At 35.1% G+C, this 25,789-nt stretch overlaps 3 protein-coding genes across 4 annotated transcripts in view; 1 reads left to right on the plus strand and 2 right to left on the minus strand.

Annotated features, from left to right (window-relative positions):
* Positions 1-7,837, plus strand: part of LOC309479186 (uncharacterized protein) — a 43,484-nt gene extending 35,647 nt beyond the window's left edge. The window contains exons 118-133 of the mRNA XM_082143141.1: positions 101-145; positions 228-272; positions 423-470; positions 656-703; positions 809-856; positions 946-993; positions 1,096-1,137; positions 2,519-2,683; positions 2,826-2,885; positions 3,250-3,297; positions 3,605-3,682; positions 3,942-3,989; positions 4,630-4,653; positions 4,844-4,891; positions 5,397-5,441; positions 5,714-7,837. Of these exons, the coding sequence (XP_081999267.1) occupies positions 101-145; positions 228-272; positions 423-470; positions 656-703; positions 809-856; positions 946-993; positions 1,096-1,137; positions 2,519-2,683; positions 2,826-2,885; positions 3,250-3,297; positions 3,605-3,682; positions 3,942-3,989; positions 4,630-4,653; positions 4,844-4,891; positions 5,397-5,441; positions 5,714-5,799 (926 nt within the window). The 3' untranslated portion in view covers positions 5,800-7,837. The remainder of the gene's footprint in view (positions 1-100; positions 146-227; positions 273-422; positions 471-655; positions 704-808; positions 857-945; positions 994-1,095; positions 1,138-2,518; positions 2,684-2,825; positions 2,886-3,249; positions 3,298-3,604; positions 3,683-3,941; positions 3,990-4,629; positions 4,654-4,843; positions 4,892-5,396; positions 5,442-5,713) is intronic.
* A 6,716-nt stretch (positions 7,838-14,553) lies between these two features.
* Positions 14,554-15,703, minus strand: fabp7a (fatty acid binding protein 7, brain, a). Its single transcript, XM_082144036.1, has 4 exons — positions 15,560-15,703; positions 15,251-15,423; positions 15,000-15,101; positions 14,554-14,848 (listed from the first exon to the last, which is right to left on the minus strand). The coding sequence occupies exons 1-4, from the start codon at positions 15,630-15,632 to the stop codon at positions 14,798-14,800; spliced, it is 399 nt and encodes a 132-aa protein (XP_082000162.1). The 5' UTR covers positions 15,633-15,703; the 3' UTR covers positions 14,554-14,797.
* Positions 15,704-22,963: 7,260 nt separating this feature from the next.
* gja1a (gap junction protein alpha 1a) lies at positions 22,964-25,717 on the minus strand. Of its 2 annotated transcripts, XM_082142928.1 has the most exons (3): positions 24,915-25,717; positions 24,404-24,487; positions 22,964-24,284 (listed from the first exon to the last, which is right to left on the minus strand). In XM_082142928.1, the coding sequence occupies exon 3, from the start codon at positions 24,237-24,239 to the stop codon at positions 23,175-23,177; it is 1,065 nt and encodes a 354-aa protein (XP_081999054.1). In that variant the 5' UTR covers positions 24,240-24,284; positions 24,404-24,487; positions 24,915-25,717; the 3' UTR covers positions 22,964-23,174. The 2 variants fall into 2 exon arrangements, with proteins under 2 accessions (XP_081999054.1, XP_081999055.1); XM_082142929.1 differs by lacking the exon at positions 24,404-24,487.
* Positions 25,718-25,789: the final 72 nt, after the last annotated feature.

Here is a 25,789-nt window from a genome sequence, read left to right on the forward strand (position 1 = left end):
TTGCAAATTTGAATACATTTGAATACTGAACACCATATGCACGTTTTCATATTTCAAGGTTTTCTCAGAAACAAATCCTTATTTCAAATCTCTTTTTCAGTCAAGGTTCCCAAGGAAGAGGCAAAGCCAGTCCCTGAAGAAAAGGGTACCTACAGTTGACGTTTTCTAATTTAATTTTTCCATTTATTTAATTTGCTATCATAAAATTCTACTGCCATGTTTCACAGAACCCGAAATAACCAAAGAAAAGCCAAAGCCAGCTCCAAAGAAAGGTATTTTTTGTGTGCTAGATTAATGCCATTTGAATGTTAGAATGAATGGTAAATTAAACTACAGATATTTAATAAGCTGTAACGATAACAATTTTCCTTAGTTCTGTGTTTTACATTTTCTAAATATGTTTTTCATCATCACTAATTCAGAAGCTGTAGTCATTAAAGAAAAAGCTAAACCAACCCTCCTGAAGGAAGGTATGAGTTTATATGCTTCTATTTTTTGTGTGATATCCTCCTGTATACTGTGATTATTCTAGCAAATCAGGTTTCAGCCTCCTGAAATAATTTCAGTCATCAATTTTTTGCCAAGCAATAAGGCAAAGAGGTTTTTTGCCTTTATTCTGTTTTTATTATTATTATTATTATTATTGCTGTTTTAGAGGCTGAAGTCATCAAAGAGAAAGTAAAACCAGCCCCCAAGAAGAAAGGTTTGATTCACTGTAACAATTAAATTAACACCAAGCAGAATTTTATATTATGGTATACTAAGTTTTTAATTTATTCTGTATGTTTTTATTTTATCAACATTGTAGAGGCTGAAGTCATCCAGGAGAAAGCTAAACCAGCCCCTGAGAAGAAAGGTAAGAGTTACCAACATTTTACCTCCAATTTAAAGAAAATTTATATTTTACATGAATTTATTTATATTTTTGCATATTTTCCTTTTCAGAGGCTGAAATCATCAAGGAGAAAGTTAAGCGAGCTCCTGTAAAGAGAGGTATGAATGCAAATGAAATCATCCTTCATATACGTAGTGTTGCTTTCTGTAATATGATTTTTGTTTAAAATTATTATCACATGAAACGATACTCTTGTATAGAGCCTACAGTCGCTAAAGAAAAGGCACCAGAACCAAAAAAAGGTAAGTCTTTTTCTTTTTTGGAAATGTTGTAATTATACTGTTTTTGTAATTATATGTTCAAGTATAATTAAAGCTTTTTTACACAATTTATTCTCATGTTACCCTCTTATCAATTGCACAAAAGTTACATTTCGATCGCCCACTTTAGACATTCTATTAACTATAAATAACTTTGCAACTACATTTCAACTATTAGCCATCAGAGTATTAGTAGACTTTGTGCTTAAAGTTCACTTTCAAATGAAAATTAGCACATGATTTACTCTCCCTCAAGCCATCCTAGGTGTATATGACTTTCTTCTTTCAGACGAATACAGTCGGAGTTATATTAAAAAATATCCTGGCTCTTCCAAGTTTTATAATGGCAGTGAATTGCAACCAACAGATTGAAGCTCAAAAACGTGCATCCATCCATCGTAAACGAACTCCAAACGGCTCCAGATGGTTAATAAAGGCCTTCTGAAGCAAAACGATGAGTTTGTGTAAGAAAAATATGAATATTTTAAACTTTAAGTATTAATAAAGTAAGTAAAATAACTAGCTTCCGGCCAAACAAACATACGGATTCCACTTAAGTGTAAAGCGCAACTTATGCGCGTAATGCGACTATTCTATAATACTATAGAATATTCAATCTGTTGGTTGCAATCCACTGCCATTATAAAACTTGGAAGAGCCAGGATATTTTTTTTATATAACTGCGATTTGTAAAAACCGAGGATGGCTTGAGGGTGAGTAAATCATGGGCTAATTTTCATTTTAAAGTGAACTAATCCTTTAATATCTGCTAACACTTTATTTTGATGGTCACTCAACAGACATTCTACAGCTTATAGGCAAAGTTCCTTTAAGGCAAGTCATTTCATTTGGCGACCATCTTTGAAACACCTCTCGGGCTGCTTTTCAGTCAAGCAAGTACTGTACAACTGCTATCACTTTAAATGGGCAAACATCAAATTCTCCAAAGCTGTTCATCAAGCGTACGATTAAATTTCATATTTGAATGCGCCAATAAAATCTGACAACAACTGTGTCATACATTTTGTTTCGAAACGCTCAAATCATGACAAAAAAATAAATCATTTTTCAGGCTGGACCAGCCATATTGCACGTTCCTCTTTCTCCTTTTCATAGTAATATGAGTGCAACGTCTTTGTATATCTAAAGTCTTTGCAATAAGTAACTTTGCACGTCAACCTATTCTACTAACCCTAACCTAACAGTCTACTAATACTCTAATGAGAGTTAGTTGACACATGTAGTTGCATTGTTAGAAAAATGTCTGAAGTGGTCTATCGAAATAAAGTGTAACTGATAAGAGCCTGTCTGAATGGCCACAGATCGTTGCACAAATGATTTCAAAACACTTGTGAACACACAGATGATGTTGGTCTTTTCGGACTGAATGTGGAGCTCCTGAACTCCATCAACCAAAAACTGTCTCTTCTGGATTTAATGAGGAAGGACATTGGTGAAATGAAGAGTGATCTGGAGTCCACTCAAAATCAAATTACACTTTTACGGATGGACAACAGAACAATGAAAGGTATTTCATCCATGCTAGAAATATTTAGAATTTTGACATTATCAGGCTGCAAATAAACTTGTATTTCCCTCAATTATAATTCAAAGTAAAGCAAACATTACTAATAATTTCTTGATTTACGAGCTGCTTCTATCTTTTACAGAGCTGGAGAATGTCAGTTTGAAAGTAAAACCAGCGGTCTCCAAGGAAAAAGCAAAAAAAGGTATCAAAATGTCTTAATTTCACAAGCTAGTCATGAATTATAGTCATCGAACTACAACTAAACAGGAACCAGACTGGCCTAAAATGCTTGTTTGAGCAGTTTTAACTGAAAGCAACTTGCACGGATATATCTTCAAATATGTCAGTGCCATTGTTTTGTCTCAAGATGCACACCAGTAATGTTTTTTTCTAAGGCACGCGCCACTTAAGTGACATAAAAGCCACTTAAATGTCCTAATTGAACTGAAAAGGCCTAAGCTCTGTCTGTGAAACCAGGTTTACAAGTTTTTATGTAAAGTGTGATTCCCTTGTTCACATGCGTGTTCACATTCACAAGTTTTTGAGTGAAACTTTTTCTTTTATAGATCGTGATGCTCTGGTGAACGTTACTAAGGCAGCACATTTTAAAAAAGGTAATGGGCAATCATTCTAGTATCCAACCTATTATTTTACTTGTTTAGTGTCAGGAATATTTTTTTTCTTTTGGAAGTTGACAGAGACAATTTGTTAACGAAATCGAAGCTTCGTAAGAGCAATATTAGAATATTCTACATTTTGCACTTCTACTTTTTATGTACAGTCTTTTATGTATTTTTATCCATATTGTCTTTTCGTCAGCTCTGTACTTTGCATATACAGTACAAGATGAGTGTAAGTTATATCCGGCTCTCTTTGAAGCTTTCATTCAGTTTAGCAAACTTTTTCTTCTCCTCAACACAGAACGTGATGTATTGAAAAACGTCACTAAACCAGCACTAGCAAAGAAAGGTATGTCAGAAAACTTCAGCAGATCACCAGGTATAATTTATAAAAATGTTAATTGGCCTAATTTTTTTTACTCAGTTTTATGAATTCTTTCATTTTGTGGGCAATTAAGACCATACAAACCAAAATCAGAAGTGCATTTTTATAATTTTTTTAGTTTATATACAGTATATTAATATGAATGTTTTTATTCTAATTTCTTTGGAAAGTACTTGAACTGTTATTTAGATGAAAGATTATCAAAACTAATTATTTATATCCACATTAAAAATGAGTAACTTTTCTATGCTAGACAAAGAGGCTCCAAAAGCTAAGATCAGACCAGAGCCCAAAAAGAAAGGTAAAATGTATTTTTTACTCCTAAAAATTTATGTATATTGTAAAAACTCATCTAACACATTGACTTTCTCCTAGTTTCGTAAGGGATAAAGTAAAAAGATACATTGTTGTTTTTGTGTCAGTGTTTGTTAAATAAAAATATTTCCTGATGCTAGAAATCACCCGTGAAAAAGTTAAGGAACTTTACAGAAGTAAAGTTAAAGTCAAAGAAGTTAAGGAACCTTTGCAGAATGGTACTATGGCTGATTGCATAGAAAGATTATTTACTAACAGCCTTTTAACAATGTTATTCTTCATTTCAGCAATAGTTCTGTATTTTTACACTCCAATAATAATAATAATTTCATATATTCATTAACAGACTTAACATTAATAGTTGATCATATATCTGGCTAGTATATAATAGTTAATTCAGGAGTATAGAAATCTTTTCATGTACATACTTGCTAAAAATATATTTGTAGACATGAATTGTAATCAAATATTGCTTGAGAAGAAATATTTAAGTATTAATCCCATCAAGCAATCCAGCACATAATGAACAGGAATCCGCTTCCCAGTAAAAACGAATGCATGAAGAATGCTTTAGAACATGTCAACATATGATACTTTTAATACAGTTATTTTCCTTTTTTTATTAGAACCTGAGCCTGTCAAAGAAAAAGGTATGCTTTTTTTAGTTATGAGAGAATAAAGGCTTGTTTGTTTTTAATGTATTGCTTTTTCTCCAATTTAATAGTTAAGCAGTTAGGGTATAATGTGAAGTCGACGTATTCTGATTATGGGCAACATATTGATTATTTACAACCCCTCCCATGTACATTTTACCTGATATTTTGAATGTTCTGTAATCAGTAGTCCAGCCAACTGAGAAGGAAGCTGTCATAGACAAGGAAGTCAAAGGTAAGATTTGTGTGTGTGTGTGTGTGTGTGTGTGTGTGTGTGTGTGTGTGTGTGTGTGTGTGTGTGTGTGTGTGTGTGTGTGTGTGTGTGTGTGTGTGTGTGTGTGTGTGTGTGTGTGTGTGTGTGTGTGTGTGTGTGTGTGTGTGTGTGTGTGTGTGTGTGTGTGTGTGTGTGTGTGTGTGTGTGTGTGTGTGTGTGTGTGTGTGTGTGTGTGTGTGTGTGTGTAAACCCTACACTATGAGGACCAAAATAAAACAAATTGGTCCCGATGAGGAAAACAGCTTATAAATCAGACTAAATTATGTTTTTTCAAATTGTAAAAATGCAGAAAGTTTTCTGTGATTGGTAAGTTTGGGGGTTATGGTTAGGGGATAGAATATACAGTTTGGACAGTATAAAAATGATGTCTGTGGAAGGTCTCTATAAAACATGAAAACCCAACATGTGTGTGTGGTGTAAAATAAGTTACAAATTAAAAAAATTTATTTATTTTTTTTTACTGTAGGAGTAGAACCTGATGTCACCAAAGATATTCCAGAGATAGAGGAGGGTACGTTTTTGTCACTATATCAAGTTTGTACCCAAGAACATGGTGAAGCTTTATATGCATTATGATCAAACCATATATACCATACATACAGTATGTGCTTGTTTTTTTTTTAAAGCAATATCGTTTTAATTTATAAACCATCTTGACAAAATAAATATTTCAAAGTCAGAGACAAAAGTCTGTTCACTGTACTTTTTTTCTTCTTTGTACTGTATGTGCTCTTCCCCAAAAAATAATCCTAATAACAGCCTCTAATTTTATTTCCTCTACAGAGGACATTCCCTACTTCCAGTGTTTCTTTGTGGATGAGGATGATACTCAGTATCCGTTCTTCCCCTTTTCACTGCCGCTGTGGTGAGTCCAGCCGAACCTCTGAGTCTGACGTTAAACAACATGTCAAGGCCAGTGGAGGACAGACCTCTGAAGACTGAGGAACCTGCTGATGGGATGCAGCATAGAGGTTCACAGTAGGTCCTACAGCATTACACCAACAACGACCTAGAAATGTGAAAGAGATTTGAGTTACTTCCTGGATTTCGAAGGAAAACTTCTTTCTCAAATGTTTAAAGTCAAGTCACCTTTATTTATATAGCGCTTTTTACAATACACATTGTTTCAAAGCAGCTTTACAGTGATAACAGGAAAATAATGCAACAACGTTTGTTTCTAGAAGAACAGAGGTTGCAAACATTGCATTAAGTATTATCTTAAGGCTATTCATTTCTTAATTGATACCATGGATTTGAGTATAGTTTGTCCAGACAGCACTGACAGGAAGTAATGAACCAACTTTCTTTCTTTCTGAACACTACAGTGGGGTTCAGGGTACTAAGATCATACAATCTTTTATATATAAGGTACATTACCTCATTTTGATGGGGTGCTAATTCAAAGCATTCCACTGTTTTCTGTCAGAAGGAAGGGAGGAATAGATCAAGATATAATAGATCAAGAAATATGTAAACAAATATTTCATGTATATTTTCTTAGTAACAACGTTTACTAAACCGTTTACAGACGTAACAACTGCACTGAGAAATAAGGGCTTTGGACAGTAAGCTCAGTTCCTCTGAATGTATAGATAATTTTTATTTTTTTATTTAGTTTTTAGTTTTCCATACATTTTATTTAATATAATTTGCCAATAAATCATATATAGTTTGCCAATAAATCATATATGTTTATAGATCTATACTTCAGGCTCTATGAAACAAATGTTTTGCTCAGTGCTCTGTATGAAGGAACACACTGGATTTTGCATAAAGAAATGAAACTAAACAGTGGTGCTAAATCCAGGAAAACGCATTAAACATCAAGGAAACTGCACTGTTTTAATCCAAGCGAATGTATTTCTTTTTACATTGCAAACACTACCGCATTTTTCCACAGAACATTAATAGTTTATGTAGGTGAAAATGTGGGTGTTTCGCGATATTACATGGATAGACCTACCTAATTAAATGGAATTCTGATTGTGTTGTAAAAATAGTCTGCATTGCACATTATACTCGTACAGAAGATTTCTTTCAGTATGGGATCAAATGATGTGCCAGATGAAATGTATTGCATGTAAGCACAGTGTTTCTCAGCACTGGCTTTGGTGGATCCCTGGCACTGCACCTGATTCTCAGCAGCTCATTAGTAGAGCTCTCCTTTACTTGATTTAATGATGTTAGTGAGTGTTTAATAGTGTGTACTAATGAGACTCCTAAAATGTGCTGCGCCAGTGGGCCACCCCGGAGCCGTTTCTTTTACTGCAAATGTCTTTTCTGCAGGAGTTCAGCATGTGGCTCCATAGAGGATAAACTCATGTCTGTACAAAGATCTTCAAAAGTATGTGATATTATTTTTCTCTGCGTAATACTCGATTGTTACGGAAATAGGTCGTTTTTTGACTTACTTTAACCATGGTAGATTTTGGGCCTGTGCAGCAATGAATAACTTTTTCAAACTAGTTATTTGCATAGTGTTGCTTTTAAATGTAATTCACAATTGATATATGTTCCTGAAAGATAATAGTTTTGCATGATGTTTGCATGAATTTTATTTGATCTAATCAAGACCATATTTAGTTTGTTTTTGTAATTGGAATGATATCATTTCTCATGTAATATTGTGGGGTGGGGGTTGTCTTTTGCATGGTCATATATTCAAAATGACAAAAGTTGTGAAATGTATTAATATGTACATTCTCTGTAAAAGTTATAGCCATAAACTGAAATCAGATTCATAAATCTATCAATAGAATCAACAATATGGCCACCGATCAAAAAAGAGCCCTGTATGCACCTGTAAATGCCAATGGAACTGCAATGCAACTCTAACTGTAATAGACTCAAATTCTGCTGAAGGTCTGATTTAAGACTTAGAAGAAATAAATGTTTGCAATTATCAAACCAATTGTTTGATTTTTTTTTTTTTTTTTTTTTTTTTTTTTTACAAAGCTATAGAATTATTTGTTATTTACAGAATTACTTTTTACAGACTTTTTATGCTATTCACGTTTGTTTTCTATTAACAGCATTTCTGTCTTTTCTTTTCTTTGAATATTTCAATATCACCCATCATGGCAACATCCACCATCACCAGTAGGTGGCATTACTGTAATAGGCTCTCATGTTTCCTTTCTGGTCCTTTTGTAATTTTCCTATAAAGGCAAGTAAAAATGTAAACCTAAAATCAATTGCTCATTAATAACATATTAATAAGTGTATTCACATTCAACTATTTTTAACAATATTAAGTGATGCAAACTGCATTTAAATAGCCTTACTGAAATGTAATGTAGAGTGAAATATCTACATTTAAATAGCTTTTTAAAATAATTTAGATGATTCTAAAAGGATTAAGGATTCAGAAACATGCACATTTTTGTAATCTATCCTACAAAAAGCTGCCAAAAGTTCAGTGTGTTAACTGCATTGGTATGCACACCCTGATTTGTGCTATTCAAGGTTTCTGCCAGACTGCTATTCAAGCATCCAAAAAAAAAAACTTAAACATCTCCATGCCAACAGAGGCCATTCCTAACTGAGCCTATCCTCAAATTCCCTTTGCATGGTAAGCTATATATTTTATTATATACACACAGTCATGTTAAAAAGAAAGTATACCCTTTTGAATTCTATGGTTTTACATATCAAGACAATAAAAAACAATAATCTGGTTTGAACAACAAAATAAAAGTATTACGCTGTGTTATTATTTATTTAACAAAAACTTTTTTTAGGTACACTTTGCTACACTGTAAAAAAAGATTTTTTGGTGAAGTAAATACTACTGAAAAAAAAACAATGTAATTTACATGAAAAAGTTAGTTCAGGCAAGAATTTAAAAAACTAAGTAAATTCCATATCAGTACTTAATTCAAGCGTAAATATCAACTAAATAAAATTAAGTAAAGATTACTCAACTTTTCTGATACTGGGGTTCCCATCATGCACTGGACCTTGAATAATTAATGAGGTTCATTTTTCACTGGTTTCCAGCTGTATTTACACTGTTTTATCATTGCTTTTGTTGTCAGGATTAGTAACTTGCCATTTTGTGACATTTCGAGTAAATTTTCTGCTCAAAATGACACATTCAAACACAAAAACGATCCATCAAATGTTACCGTCATTGTGTATTGTCTACCAAGTATTGAGGTCTTTGCATTCACATGTTACTTAACATCTGACATGTAGTATAAATTACTTAGATAATCTAAGTAAAGCACATACTATAAATGACTAGTATAATTCAATATTATTGTTTGAGTGAAATGTAATGTAAAGGAAATTCCAACTAAATCGATAATAACCTTTTACTAGCCAAGTTAAAATGACTTATTTTCTTTGTTACATTCACTTAACTAGGTTAAGTAAAGTTTACTTAATTCCATATTCCAAGTAAATTTAACTTAAAGATTTCTAATTAAAGCTACTGATAAATATGTTTAGGTTTTTACTTGGCAAATCTTTGTAAATTTACTAGCATTTTCCGAGTGAAAAAAGTTTCCTAGCTTTTTTCAAGTAAATCCTACTCCAAATTTTTTTCAGTGTAGTACCGGGTTGGACCCCCTTTTGCCTTCAGAACTGTCTTAGTTCTTTGTGGCACAGATTCAACAATGTTCTGGAAACATTCCACAGGGATTTTGGTCCATATTGACATGATAGCATCACTCAGTTGCTGCAGATTTGTCGGCTGCACATCCATGCTGAGAATCTCAAGTTCCAGCACATCCCGAACTGCTCTATTGAATTTAGATCTGATGACTGTGGAGGCCATTTGAGTTTAGTGAACACATTGTCATGTTCAAGAAACCAGTTTGAGCTTTGTGACATGGTGCATTATCCTGCTGGAAGAAGATATCAGAAGATGGGTACACTGTGGGCATAAAGGGATGGACAACAATACTCAGGTAGGCTGTGATGCTCTTCTGCAGACCTCGGTTGTAACTAGTGGTTGTTTGATTAACTGTTGCTTTTCTATCAGCTCGAACCAGTCTGGTCGTTCTCCTCTGACCTCTGGCATCAACAAGACATTTTCACCCACAGAACTGCTGGATATTTTCTCTTTTTTGGACCATTCTCTGTAAACCCTAGAGATGATTGTGCGTGAAAATCCCAGAAGATCAGAAGTTTCTGAAATACTGGCACCAACAACCATGCCATGTTCAAAGTCACTTAAATAAACTTTCTTCCCCATTCTTATGCTCAGATTGTCTTGACCATGTCTACAGTGCATGCCTATATTGAGTTGCTGCCATGTGATTGGCTGATTAGATAGTTGTGTGAAAGAGCAGTTGATGGTGTGTGTGTGTGTTTCAAAATGGATTGCAGCTAATACTAAGCATTACTATTTTTAGGAATACTTTTTCCTCTCCAAGTTTATTTGACATTTATTTATTTGTGACTACTATGGAATTTTAAATAGTTCTCAATGGTTCGACAATGACAAGAAAATCAATATTGGGACATATGTAGAACAGATGGCTGTTGATTTTCAGCAATGGAAGAGTTTGCACAGACATCCCTCCATTAATACAAATTTGAAACTGAAACCAAATGAACACACATTCGTTTGAATCACTCTCTCACACTAAACATTGCTATCCATTATGCAACAAGACTACTCTAAAATTAAAAGCAGTCCCAGAGTGAACCGTGGTCCAGTCCTGGAACGGTGCCTGATTACAATCTGTGCATTGTCGACCGAAATATTTTCTCTTCTGTGTTAACAGTTCCCATGGCAGACATGGAGGAGTGTCAGGGTTTCCCAGAGCCTCTTTGCCTCTTTTCTTTTCATTGGGGAACAACGGGGAGAGTTTCTTTCATGATGCTTGGCAAGAGCATAATCTGGCAGTGATGTCACTCCCAAACTTATAGGCTATTGGCTACGGAAGAACGGACTACTCTCGGCCCACAAAGAAGAGAGGCAAAATCAGCTTAAAGCTGAACCGTGGTTGGCCTGCAGAAGAAAAAAAAGGGAGAAGATGAAGGCAAGCATTCATGCTTCCTGACAAATGACCACAGAGACTTGACATAGACTGAGGGGCTGAATAGACCCCCCATATCCTCTCGCTTTTTTTCTCTCTCGCTCAGTCAGTTTGTAGACAAAATTAGTCTACACGGTAGTCTTGGCATTTTGGAAACACCTGTGGTGATCTAAAAGAAATGAAAGCTTTACTTTATTATAGGTTTTAGAATTCAGTTCCTAAATTAAGCAAGCAACTAATGTCTTTGCATTTATATTGAGTAGCAGTGTAGATGAAGAGGAATCATTCAATACACATTACAAATGAACATTAAATACTACAAATTCTTTAGTATATAACAGAAAATGCGAAAGTTACTATTTTCGTGAGAAAATGCCATGATATTGCGAGCTAACTATGTATTGAAATATCATTTTTCTTCACATTTCATGTGCTCCATACAAAAGTGTTGCATTGCCCTGAGATAATTTGCATTCGCTCACAAAAGCACCGAGAAATAGTTTTTCCTCCCTCCTCATTTTATTTCCATCACAATGGTTTTGCAAGCAACTGCAAAGTTTTTTGGGGGAATGCAATTGAAATCGTTGAAATACAGTTTTTCTCCCACCTCATGTTTTTCCATTACGAAGTTTTACAAGTGCATGCAAACCTGCTGAAAGCTAAAGCTAAAACCAGCCTAAGAAGGTCTTAGGTGGTTTAAGCTGGATCCTGGATGTAGCTGGTCTCCCAGTTTGGCCAAGCTGATGTTAAGCCTGACCAGCTAAAACCAGTCTCACCAACCCCTCTAAAACCAGCCTGCTAAACTAGCTATGACCAGGCTGGAGGACCAGCTAAGACCAGCCAACCAGCTTAGGTTTTTCTTCTTTTTTTTAAGTTTTAGCCCAATACATTAATACTGAGTAACATACATTTTAGACACAATATTGCCAGTTATTACTTGTTCTGATTCAATGATTCACTCATTTTTGAATGAATCAATTGAATCAATTATTTGATAACAATTGCATGGTTACTTCAGGAATAGTCCTACAGATTACTGGAGCTTTCCGAATACTACAGTAATTCAGACATCATTTTGCGTACTTTTTTTTCACATGCTATATAATACTATATATAATGTAGCGAGTCACTACTGGTAAGTGATTAAATGTTATTAAGTTACTACAGCAAAATATATATACTTATCAACCTTTAAAGTCAACATGAAATCAAAATGGACAATTCTTATTTTTTTTATAATACTGCAATATTTATTATGAATGATTTATCCATGCACACACACACACACACACATATATATTAAATTCATGTGCTCTTATAATCTTTAATCAAAATACCTGTCACACATGACATCACAATAGCAAACAAGGAACCAATCAACAAAATCAATACATTATTTCTGGTTTGAGAAGCCGTTTTACTCGGATATTCATCACAACAGGGAAGAAAAGACTATCATAAATTCTGTGATACTACCAACTATATCCAACTTCATGCCTACTTTGAATGCAGGAATAAATCGCTTCCTATATCTTTTGGTATTGACATAAAATCCTCAACACACGTCCAATCAAACTAATATTTTAGCACAAATTCATCTGTAAATGCGAAGCAGCCAAGCTGCACCAACATGAACAAGTTACATGAACCCCAAAAACTATGATCCAAGTATACAGGGTAAAGGAAAATGCAACCCAGCTGCATTCAATGAGGGTTAATTTATGTCATTACTTTTTACAATTGCTCCCTATGCAAAACCAAACCCGGTTCTCATCACAGCAATATTTGAGTGAAGCTGCCTGTCTCTGTGTTTGTCCTGGCAAAACTGCATTGTGATGTGTGGTTAATCAGAGCAAGTTGCTCGTGAGTCTCATGCTATTAGGTCAGGCGTGAGTGCAGAGAACAATGGCTCATTACTTTCCACTCCAATTACGGCGCTTTTGTGACTGAAACAGTCCATTCACAATCTGCTTCACTGTTAGACTGAAGCTGTCGTGACAGCCATGGGTCATGCTAAACCGTCACTGTACAAATCTGGAACGCACTGATTGAATCTTGCGAAATATCATTATGAGTAATAGCAGCCAGGTCTTGACTGGACTATTGCATACAGGGTTATTAACTAAAACCATAACGAAAATGTTGCTTGAAATGAAATAAAGATGAACTGCTGTTTGCTTTGTAATTATAGCCTATATCATATTTGAGTGTATATAAGTGGTTGTGACAAATTTTGGCCAGTGATGTCACACTATAGACTATGGAGCATCTGAACATGGTTGGTCAAATTGATCGAATGATGCTCCTACGTAAAGACAACACAGATTATAGGATTAACTTTGACCCAGTGACAACGTGTCCCCTCCTGGCAGGTTCAAGTTGTGGAGAGGTTACTACCGGTCATCTTTATAGGGCTGCACGATCATTCATAGTATTATATCGAACAGACACGGGGTTGTTCTTCTCCCAGACATTTTCAATACAGATGCAGATATCTCTGGCTTGCACTGAAGGGTCTTTTAAATAGACGTTTGCCTGTGTTCAAACTGCTCCAGAAGTAAAACAAACAGTCATTCAGGACTTCAGACAGCCTTTTTCTCATGCACAACTCTGCAATTCAATGAGTTCTCCATCTGAAGTGGGCGCTTGAAAACGCTAGAACAGTGAAATAGTTCAATAATCCTGGAAAACAGATTAAGTTCAGTCTTCTCAGATATGACTTGAGTGTTGGCCATCCGCTCGGTGGATTAAGGCGGCGCAGCGTCGACTCTTAAAGTCAAAATCTAATTAGCATCATAATTGGACTGGATTATGTGTAATGAAACTAAATTACATGTAAACAAATCAGTACCATGTGGTTATAGAACAAAAATTCTATTAATTGAATTGTTTGAACACTAAACTGACAATTATGCATGATACCAATAATGCTTTGAAACAAAGGTCTGGGCAGGTTTTAGAGCAGCTACTGTGAAGAAATATTATCAGAGAAAGAAAAACCCTTAACATCTCATAAACGGAGTCCTTCAATGTACAAATTACATTAAGTATTCATTAGCACTAGATAGAAGTGATAAAATTTGCAATAAAAAGCAATAAAATCTCCAATTAAGAATATTGCAAGCAAAACTGGGGATTGTTTACTTTAGAGAAAATAATTTAAATATGCTTGTCTTTAATTCTTTATGCAATTTTATTTAGTTTAGTTTTAAATAGTTCTTAAATAGTTTTAAATTATGTTTCTGAAAATCTTATGTTTCAGGAAATTGTGTATATACAGTGTGTGGGTGTGTGTGTGCACACTGTACATAGATATACTAGTATATAATGTTTTGTTTGAGTGACAAATATCAGGACTAGGAATATGGAAACTTCAGTATCAAACCAACACTGTAAAAAAGTTGCTGCCTTAAATTTTTAAGTACAATCAACTTGGATGTTTAAGTCATTTCAACTTGAATTGCATTAAACTGACTTTAAAAAATGAGTTACATCTTGTATAAAATTGCTCAACTTATTTTGATGAGTTAAAGTAATGTAAACACATGTTGTTATAACTCAATTATATATATTTTTACAGTGAATAAGAATGAAGCATTTGCATTAGACAGTAAGAAACAAAGAAACAATCAGTTTTTGATCAAGTGTGTATTTCATTCAATTTGACACAAATGCAGGCCTCAGTTATACAGTCCACTAACATTAATGACATTCTGCAACATTCAAAAACAGTTCAAAATGTGCATTTTATATAAAAGGTTTTACAAAACAAATGTCTTAAAAAGGGGAAAACTCTCAGTTGAGAATACAATGTAAAAATTCCCTTGTAATATTGTCAAGTTGCCAGGGTAACACTGAAACATCTATCAGTTTGACGTTATGCCTTTTCATATGTGCGGACAGCCTGCACGCCCTCAAAGGTCAAGGTCTGGAAACAGCAAAGACGAGGAGAGCATATTTAGGAACATTAAATATCCATGACACTGATTAAGAAGAAAAAACTTTGGAATTACAATTCTAAACACACACACACACACACACACACACACACACACACACACATTAGTAATGCTGCTTACCATAATCATTTTGTCATCCTTGATTTCTCTGACAAACTTAGTCTCCTTGTTGTCCCACTTCTGAACGTGGACAAGATTGTCTCCTTCCAAGGTTACAGTGGACTGAAATGAGAAAAGTTGTGGATGATAAACAAAAAGTATAGCCTATCATATATGATCAAATTCGTGCAGAGTAAAAGGAGACCCAACCTGCTAAAAATACGTCAAATCGCTTTGTAAAACTGATTTTAGATATGCTGTGGAACACAAACCTTTACATGTCTGTCATCTGCTGTGGTTTCGTCAAACTCCTCTCCCAGTTTGAAAGAAATCTCAGTGTTTTTGAAGGTGCTCAGCGTCTTTACCACAACTTTGTCATCCTCGTGACTGATGACAATAGTGGGTTTGGTAACATTGCCTACTTGCCTAGTGGCAAAACCAACACCTGTGGAACAAAAGAACAAAAATATTTTAATTATGTAAACTGTACAGAAAATATAATTCATTGCACATAAACACCAGGCTGCACTAATGATGTTAAGATCTGAGAAATAAATAAATAAAATCTTATTTTTACTTACCCAGTGATTTCATGTATTCATCAAAGTTCTGGCTGTCGACCAGTTTCCAAGTTGCACAAAATGCATCAACCATTATGACAGTTTAAAAGCAGTGATCAAACACACAGTGGTCCTTGTACAGTCTCTGAGTTCACAGTCTCTTAAGTGTCTACGGACTGCAAAGCCCAAACTAATTAATACTGTCAGGGAGGCGGGGCTTTATGGGAAGTTTGTGCTGATTGGATGGATTTTTATCTACTCAAGCTGTGATTTGTTCAAATACATGGCGAGAAGTGACACTGTATTTTCAATAGGCTAATCCAATAATGGGTCTGGGATTTTGCATTTGAGAAAAGATTAAAATGTTAATAATCACTTTTTATCTAATTAATCTAGATTATCATCTTAACAGTGTCCGAAATGATAAGGAATAGAAAAATGCATACAATATGTATTGCACAGTAGAATATAACGATAAATAATTTTAATGCAGTTTCAGGTCTTAATGCTTTTATGTTTGAATTATACATGATTTCAGAGCTGGGCATCTCTGAGGCACTTTTGTGAGAAAAATACATTACGGGGGCTTTCATCAATGCAGAAAATGACTGATCAAATAGTAACTCTCAAGCATTTTTTAGCACATCACAGTGCACAATGATCTGTAGTATGGCAGGCTGAATTGACAAATAAAACTATGGTTTGACTATCCATAAATATATTTTAGATAGTTACAATTATATTTCGACGAGTCATAATTATAATTAAACTAGTCAGAAGGAGATATCTGCAATTATAGTAAGAAATCTGATTCGAGATATCTCTAAATAGGTTTTGACAAGTCAAAGATATCTGTAATGATGTCGTCTATCTTCAATTGAAACGTCACACATACACAAAGGTAATTATAGATATCTCTAATTCAGTTTCAACTATCACAATTATATTTTAAGATATCTGAATTGTACTTGCTCTGTTCATGTTCTGTGATTTGAGACTGAATTTCCTCAGCTCCTCCCCCGCACCAGAGCCGCTCCCTGTCTGCGCATCTTGTTGATAATGCTAGTGCTAACTGCTAACACCAGTCGTCTGCTTTTGTTGTCACAGAGAGAAAAACTACTGGATAAATTACTTCAGGGATTCTTATTAAATAATATCTGGATGCATTCATATGGTAAAATGTCTGCAGAATGCATGTATGGGCCGGTTTACACCTTGTCACTTCACGTGTTTTTACAGATCGGATAGCTATCTGATTTATCAAAACGATTCCATTTACTCCTGGTCACATAAATGTGTTTTCGCAAAACGGATATAAATCCGATCTTCAATTCCCGCGCTATTTGCAGATTTAATGGAGCTCACGTCACCGAAAGCAACCTATATGAGCTGCATTTTATTGATCATTAGCTAATTTCAAAAGACCGCAATAGGAGAGAGCGGCAACGGCACTTGTAAGATCTGCGGTGATGCGTGCTACAGTAGCACCGTCATATCTGGCTATAACATGACATATAGCCTATAACACGCTCTCATACGTTTATTTTTTAGCATTGTTGGGAGGAGTAAAATTTACATATGTGGTTTCAACAACAGATGCATTTACACTTGTCCATTTTTGTCTGGAATGCGGCCCAGACCTCCTCCTGAAGTGGTTTGAGCGATCGGATTTAAATCCATCTCGAATGCGTTTCGGAGGGCATTTACACCTGGTCTTTTCACGATCGGATAGCTATACGATCACAGAAAATGCATGACGTGGCCAGGTGTAAACAGCCCCAATGTAGCACTGTGAATTGAATTGAATCATGTTGCAAAACGGACCAACTGGAGTGTAATGGTCAATAAAGACAGAGAACAGCAAACTGCTTGTAGGGAGGCCAAACAGTTGGAGTGGAAAAAGGAAATGACGTCCTGTACAAAAAGATGCATAATCCGAAAATGGTGTTTTACTGGAAGGTGCAAAGATATTTACAGTGCAGGAGAAAATAAAAAGAAATAAAAATTCTACAAAAAGAAAACAGAACAGCAACACAGCTAATGTGGGTAAACCAAATGGCCCAAGTTTGCAACACTGCCCAATTCACAATCAGAACTGAATGCATTCAGCCAGCAAGCCTATTTAGGCTTAAGCCCCTATAGGGTATACCAACAGGAACAAACTAAAAAGTTTGTAACAATCCAATTTAATAATTTAAACACCCAACACAACAAGACTTAAACTTCCAAACAGCTGATACAACAACATTAACAGAAAAAGACAAAACTGTTCCTAAATTCTCCTCCTCTGACATCACACCAAAATGGGATTTAAAAAGCAGTTTGATATTATGAGTTTGGTTGCTGTGAATCGGGAAGTGTGACATTTGTGGAAAAATAAACGTAGTTGTCACATGAATTATGACATGAACACCACCTGACGAGAGAGAAGCACAATGGAATTATAGGCCTACACCAAAAAAAAAATTGACGCGTGATGGACAAGAATAATGCTTCAGAATCAAGAATGTATATTATGACTAGTCAATCTGACTAACATTATAGATATCTTCAATGCATATTATGACTAGTCATAATCATATTGTAGATAAATTATGACTAACAAGGGCATTAATGCTAAAACGGCTTGCCATTGTAGGCTAGAAGCGTAAGTATGCACTTCACACAATAAATTTCACAGCACTGTAATTCTGTAGTAAACTGCATGAAAAATGAATTACATGGAACATTTTATTATTACACATTATGTAACCACGCTCACTATGTTGGTACAGCATTGGGCGAGTCGTCATGAGGAAAGATGTCTCCCTCCAGGGGTCGCATGAAGCCTCAGACAGCAGCTGTAAAATATCAGGGAGGGATTGTGTTGCTCATTGTACAATTAAAATATTGTGGTTTTGATTTATTATTATTTCCTCTTGTGTGTAAAATGCTCCCCAGCAATCTCTATAAAATGATTCTATAGATAACGTTCTACTGTGATTGGATCATCCTGATCAGCGTAGAGAAAAGTAACAGAGACTATCACGTGACAGCGCTGAGCGTGATCTACCCCTTTGTGCAGAATGATTTGCACTCCTTAAAGTCAGCCGCTAGATGGCAGTCGTGTTACATTGGGCACATGCGATTGCAGTAACTTCCCTCAGTGAGGCAAGTCAATTAGGACATTTTCCGCTGATATTGTGCTTGAAGAGTTACAAATGCTTTATTTAAGGATTATTCAGACATAACAAGACTTTTTTCTGCATTTTCACGGTGTGAGTCACACCAGTTTCATTAACCTACACTTTATAATGCTCCTGATGTATGAATTAAAACATGGTTAAAGGACTAGTTCACACAAATATTAAAACATCTTTATGCCGTTCCTAACTCGTATCTTCTCGTTTCCCCCAGTGGAACACAAAAGATATTATGAAGAATCTCTGAAGATTCAAAACGTCTTTTAAAAAAAAAAAAAAAGTTTTAAAAACGTTTTCTTGGTTATACGAAAGTTTAAGGAAACATTCCATTTTGCAAACATTATGAGAACGTTCTGAAACAAGAAGTAGCCTAACATTTAAAGAACATTATTAAAGACTAGAGAACTTTGAACGAACATTCTATTAACGTTAGGCTACTGGACGAACGTTTTTGAGAGAACCTTGCCATAACGTTTTCTGTTAGCCTACCTAGGTTAAAGGTGACCTATAGGCTAATGAAACTCTTCTGATCCCAACTTAAATTTAATTTGGGTTATTTTCTTGCTTCATAAAACTTATAATAATAACTATATTTCAGTTTTCGTCCATTCGAGTCATCTGAATTTGCATCATGGACTCTCAATTCTGGACAACAGGGAGAAAAACTAAAACTGAGGTCTTTATTTGTCATGTCATGAGCCCAAAACAATTTTGTGTCATGAGTTTTTGTTACATAAAAGTGAGAAAACTATGCCAACTGTGAAGCTTATTGTGTTTTCTCCTAGTCATGCCCTTTGCCTTTGTTTCCCAATAATCCCAAGAGTCTCTTCACAGTTCATTTCTACAGAAGACAAATTCACCCTTAAAAGTATCTCAAAAATCTTGGAGCGCCTTGAAATCCTGGAGGAAATCACATGATAACACTTAATGTTGAGCTGACTTTAGTCTGTACTGCCGAATAAACCTCAGTGTCACCACAAACCATAAGGCCTATAACCACTCCCTTGTTTGTCCAAATGTATCGCCAAAGAGGAGGCCTGGTTGTAACCATGGAGCTTATGGGTTTAGTGCGAATATTTAGTGTAATTAAAAAGATTGATGTTCATGGCATGTAAAGTTCACCCTAATAGACCAAGACAAGCTGTTTCTACAAAGACTTTAAACACTACATCAAAAGTGCTCTGAGATCAAAATGTTTATTTTTAGACAGTTTGTGGTCCTGTTATTTATGCAAGTGTGATATCAAACATGTGCTATTCCATAAAGTCACACACAATTAGACACCGCAAATTTATATACGGTGCGTTATAACGCAATCGGTGTGGCAGAACGTTCTGAACTAACAGAACTAGACCCTGCTGTTTTCAATTAAACTGGCAGGCTGAAAGGTATGTCCGGCCGCCTCAGATCTTACAGTCGGCCAAGCAAGAGTAAAAGATGAGCTTGGCTGCACTTACATTTTATATGTGTACTTTCTAGGTTTCTATTTTGAACCTAAAAATGGAATTTTAAACAAAAATACGTTTTAAAGTTTGCTAGCACAACCTCAGAGGAAATTTTTTAAGATTTAGGCCTTATGAAGTTTGAAAACATGAGAATTGGTTTGGTTTGAATGTAATATAATCTTGTGTAGTTGCATTACTGTTGCTAGGGAGTTTTTGCTATGGTGCTTTGGCTGGTAACTAGGGTGTTTCTGTTTGGTGTTTCTATTCTCTCTGCAGTTGCTAGGGTGGATGGTTGACAGACAGATGGATGGATGGATGGATGGATGGATAGATAGATAGATAGATAGATAGATAGATAGATAGATAGATAGATAGATAGATAGATAGATAGATAGATAGATAGATAGGAAAGAGAGATAAAATGGAAAGAGATGGATGGTAATTAGACAGAGACAGACAGACATAACATAAACAGAATTACTGATGACTAACAGTGATGTATTTCTCAGTTTATATTGGGAAATAAACAATGTAGAACAACTACGCTAAGTTTTAAAACTTTTCAAACACTTTACTTTTGAGACATCATAGTGTAATCATGTTGGTCGCTGGCGGTTCATCCAGGCTATAAAGCTTGAGAAGCAGAGTTTCGGTTGAAACTAGGTGTTTTACTGAGTTATTAAACCTTCTTCAAAGTCTCATTTCATGACTGAAGAACATTCAGGTTTACAAGGGCCAGATTTCATAAGGTCATGTTTGATCATCCAAATAAGCAATGTAAGAAATGCCAACAATTTTACCCTGTAAGTTTTTTTAATGCCTTTGAAAATGTGCAATATTTTTTACATTCGATAGTAAATAGTAAATATTTCCTAATTCCTTTTATGCTACATCATCACCTTGTCCTTGATGCACATATCCCAGATTTAACTAAAACCTTTTTTAGAGTAAAGTGCAAATACACAGTTCACAGGTTTTTTTTTTTTTTTTTTTGCCTTTCTCTTCAGCCACATGTGGTTGGCAGACTTGAGTGAAAGCATGTGTTTTCATTTAGCCCTTCAAATAAATAGGAAACTCTGAGAACAGAAGAAAAAGTGAACCTAATTAACTCGTTTTAAATTCAGACTCTTTTAAGGCTTTCATTTGTCAATCAGAGGGAGTCAGTTTGCACTGGGGAATTATGTGAATAATGTTAACCGACATATATGTCAACACTTTACAGAAAACACTGATAAGCAGTCAGGTGGCTTGCTGGTGATATTTACTGGCCCACAGCAGAAGACTATGTACAGTTACTGTAAAGATTCCAGAAAACAGTGCTCCATTTATACGCGCTGGCTAACTTCCCGTAATGGAAAAACGCTGTCGGAAAAAAGAATAATGGAAAAAAGTTAAGATCCTGCTGGAGTAGAATGAATGGTCTTAATTGATTCCAGTAGGGTTAAACTTGATAGATTTTCTTGTGCTCCAAAACAGACTTGATTTCACTCTTATTTTTTTAATATAATATATAATATAAAAGTGTTTGCTGTCTCTAAATCGCATATGAGTACTTTTGGTTTTAGTTCTAGTCAAGAATAACCCTGGGTGATATACGATATGCTGAACCCCATCTAGAGCCATTTTATCATTTCTAATATATATATATATATACAGTACAGGCCAGAAGTTTGGAAACATTACTATTTTTAATGTTTTTGAAAGAAGTTTCTTTTGCTCATCAAGCCTGCATTTATTTGATCAAAAATACACAAATATTGTGATATATTATTACAATTTAAAATAATTGGTTTTCAATTTATTATACTTTAAATTATCATTTATTTCTGTGATGCAAAGCTGAATTTTCAGGATCATTACTCCAGTCTTCAGTGTCACATGTGACATCCAGTCTATAACATGATCCTTTAGAAATCATTCTAATATTCTGATTTATTGTGTTGGAAACAGTTCTGCTGCCTAATATATTTGATGAATAAAAGGTTAAAAAGAACTGCATTTATTCAAAATAAAAAATATTTTCTAATAATATAAATCTTCTTTACTATCACTTTTTATCAATTTAACACATCCTTGCTGGATAAAAGTATTGATTTAAGTATTGATTTAAAAAAGAAAGAAAAAAATTACTGACCCCAAATTACTGACCAGTAGTGTATATTGTTGTTACAAAAGATTTCTTTTTTACTTTTTATTCATCAAAGTATCCTAAAAAAGTATCACAGGTTATGAAAAAATATTAAGCAGCAGAACTGTTTCCAACTTTGATAATGAATCATCATATTAGAATGATTTCTAAAGGATCATGTGATAGACTGGAGTAATGATCCTGAAAATTCAGCTTTGCATCACAGAAATAAATGATAATTTAAAGTATAATAAATTGAAAACCAATTATTTTAAATTGTAATAATATATCACAATATATAAAAAAAAAAATCTGTATTTTTGATCAAATGATCATTTGCAGATATTTTAAATGCAGGCTTGATGAGCAGAAGAAACTTCTTTCAAAAACATTAAAAATAGTAATGTTTCCACACTTTTGGCATGCACTATATATATATATATATATATATATATATATATATATATATATATATATATATTATATTAATTCATATAATCTATTTGAAGCTTCAAAAAATCAATTTGTCTATTGAGGTAAAGGCAAAATGGTGTTTAAAATTAGGGAGAATTTTTAAAGAAATGCTGACCAGTTACAGAACTTACAATTTCCATTACATATTTTAAGCTGAATGAGTGTATGGACACATATGCATCATCTAGCCATATACTTAATGTATTAAATGTTTATTTTAGAGTAAACCTGTGAAATCACTGTATCTGATTTTCACAATCACGGCTCATAAATACAGTTCACAAAAAAAAAAAAAACAGTTTGCCATGAGTTACAATAGCAAAAAAACGAATAAAATAAATATATATGCTGAACCATCATTCTTTGGATGTCAGTTACAGTGTCCTTTTCACAGTTTAAGGCTTCTGCTAGATGTCAAGATCATCCGGCCTGGCCCGACTGCTCGCTCGACTACTGGGTCGAGGTTCGAGCTCTTTGAGCAGCAGAAGATCCTTCCCCAGAGTTACTTTCTCAGGATATGGAAAGCGCTGAGTGTGACCCAGCTGATTCTGTTCTGTACTGTAGTTAGTCCAGTTCTGCTCATTAGCCTGCTTGTCGTAATTGTCAGAGGAGTTGGACTTGTCGCCCGTATCTAGGTTGTACCCCAGATTAGGGACGGGGGCCGAGCAGTCGTTGTAATAGCCGTAACTGGACAGGTTCCTTGGGCAGGGCTTGATATTACAAGCGCTCTCAAAGTTTTTCGCAGACTCTCTGATTTGGTCCTTCATCCTCTTGAGAATCACGTAAAAAAACTCAAAGACGTTGAGGGCCAGAGAGACCAGCGAAACGACCAGCATGAAGATAATAAAAACCGTCTTCTCAGTGGGACGAGAGAGAAAGCAGTCCACTTTATGCGGACAAGGGAACCTTTGACACGTATAGACGGCTGACAGCTTGAATCCGTAAAGGTGCCACTGTATCAACAGGAAAACAACTTCAAATACAGACTTTAACACAATGCTCATTATATACGTGTAATATATCCCTCCTCTCATTTTGATCTTCCCGTGATCTTCCAGGCCGTACTTGAACTTCCTCGTTTCGATTTTCCGAAGGAGCACATCCACATCTCCGCCTTTGCTCTGGATGTCTCTTAGCTTCTCCTCCTTTTTATTTAATTTCTCCTCCTTGTGCATGAGGAACACGATGTGGCTGAGGTACAGGAGAGTCGGCATGGACACAAATATGATCTGCAGCACCCAGAAGCGCACGTGGGAAATGGGGAACGACTTGTCGTAGCACACGTTCTCGCAGCCGGGCTGCAGCGTGTTGCACTTGAACGCCGACTGCTCGTCTCCCCAGGCGGACTCCACCGCCGTCCCCAACACCAGGATCCGGAAAATGAAGAGGACGGAGAGCCAGATTTTGCCTCCTGCCGTGGAGTACGCCTGGACCTTGTCAAGAAGTTTCCCCAGTGCACTCCAGTCACCCATGATGAAAGATGTTCTGGATTGAGCAGCAGATGACCAACCTTCAAGCTGAAAAGGAGAGTAAATTCAATGAGTGTTATAAACACAGATGAACCCTGGTGTTATACACATCCGAGTGGTCTCCTCGCTCCCCATATCACTGCCAAATACAATAACACAAGAAAGACCTTGGCTCATCTTCAGAAATGTTCATGGGTCAATCTCCACTCTGAATGAATGTTCTGAGGTTTTCTGTCTTTTCAGCAGCTAACCTAAAAACAAAAGTTGCTTTTTTAACTATATAAAAATCAAAACAAAGGAAATAGGCTAAAACACATACTAAAGGACAACATATTTTAAAAAAAGTATATTCACATAATCACAAAAATAGTATTTTCTGGAATGCAAACTACTCAGGATGATCACTTTTATCACATTTCAGCAGAGATTTAAATTACTTAAAAACAAAACTATATATTTCTAAAAACAAGGATCCAGGCTATAACCAAATGAACTACTAACGTTAAATGACGCCATTAAAAAATTAAATAGGCTTCAAAACAACAACAAAAACATACACATATAACTTAGACCTAATCCGTTATGCTATACTAACGTTATACAAAAAATACCGAGTTGTATCATGCAGTTATAAGTAAACAAATATCCAATCCATGTTGTCCGAAGCGTATTTCTTACCTGGAAAGTCGTTAAAAACCCAACACTTCTTGACAGTTGCGATGACTATCTGTAGTGTAACACATTTCAATTATACATTTCCCAATTATTAATAAGTAACGTTAACGTTAGTTTCGATATCAAATTAAGTTCTCCTACGGCGAATGTTCCCTCATGTCATCCGTCGGAGGGACTGAGTCAGAAATGAGAAAAGTTAAACGTCAGCTGACTCAAACTTCTGGACTTCCAGAACTTCTCCATCTCCGTTATATTTTTGGGAGAAAATGGCCTGGAACAAGAAAGTGCCGTGAACGTGGGAGGGAATTACCGCCATCTGGTGTAGAATAAGTAACACGCCACATAAGTAAACGGGCTTCAATATGTTATATAACGTTCACTGTTCATCTGTTGTTACCATGACAACGTCAGGAATGAAAGCGAGGCTGTGAGGGATAGACTTGGCATCCGATGTAAAAGCTATCTAAAGCTCCTAGATCACTTTTAGTTTCCACAGCTCGTCTTGTCTATTTTTTTTTGCCGAATGAAATTTCTTGGAAATATATTTTTGCAGTGTTTCGTCAGCAGAACAATCCAAAAACACATTAAATAACAGTACAGTACAACCCACTGAAGAGATGCATGTTTAGTTCATCCCTCACAGCCTTTTCACCGGCTTTGGTCAGGTCAGTTCTTCAGTCACTTCATATTTTACAGTTGTGTTTTTTTTATTTTTTTTTATTAAGAGAATTAGGTAAATTAATGAAAGCATTCAATTTAACAAGCTCAATTGATGTAACAAATAACTATATTTAATCTACAGGGGATTGTGTATATTAGAACACATTACAGAATATTTACTGTATGTCAAATGTTAATTATATTTCATTTTTTTAAGT

Source organism: Leuciscus leuciscus (assembly GCF_965113295.1).
Source record: "Leuciscus leuciscus genome assembly, chromosome: 17".
NCBI classification, from domain to species: Eukaryota; Metazoa; Chordata; class Actinopteri; order Cypriniformes; family Leuciscidae; genus Leuciscus; species Leuciscus leuciscus.

What these genes read in the sequence shown, in the direction of transcription:
- fabp7a (XM_082144036.1), bottom strand. Translation starts at nt 15,632, where the DNA reads ATGGTTGATGCATTTTGTGCAACTTGGAAACTGGTCGACAGCCAGAAC. An exon ending in CAGATGACAGACATGTAAAG is followed by an intron (nt 15,102 to 15,250) that starts GTTTGTGTTCCA and finishes TTCTCATTTCAG; the next exon opens with TCCACTGTAACCTTGGAAGG. An exon ending in AGGATGACAAAATGATTATG is followed by an intron (nt 14,849 to 14,999) that starts GTAAGCAGCATT and finishes TGCTGTTTCCAG; the next exon opens with ACCTTGACCTTTGAGGGCGT.
- gja1a (XM_082142929.1), bottom strand. Translation starts at nt 24,239, where the DNA reads ATGGGTGACTGGAGTGCACTGGGGAAACTTCTTGACAAGGTCCAGGCG.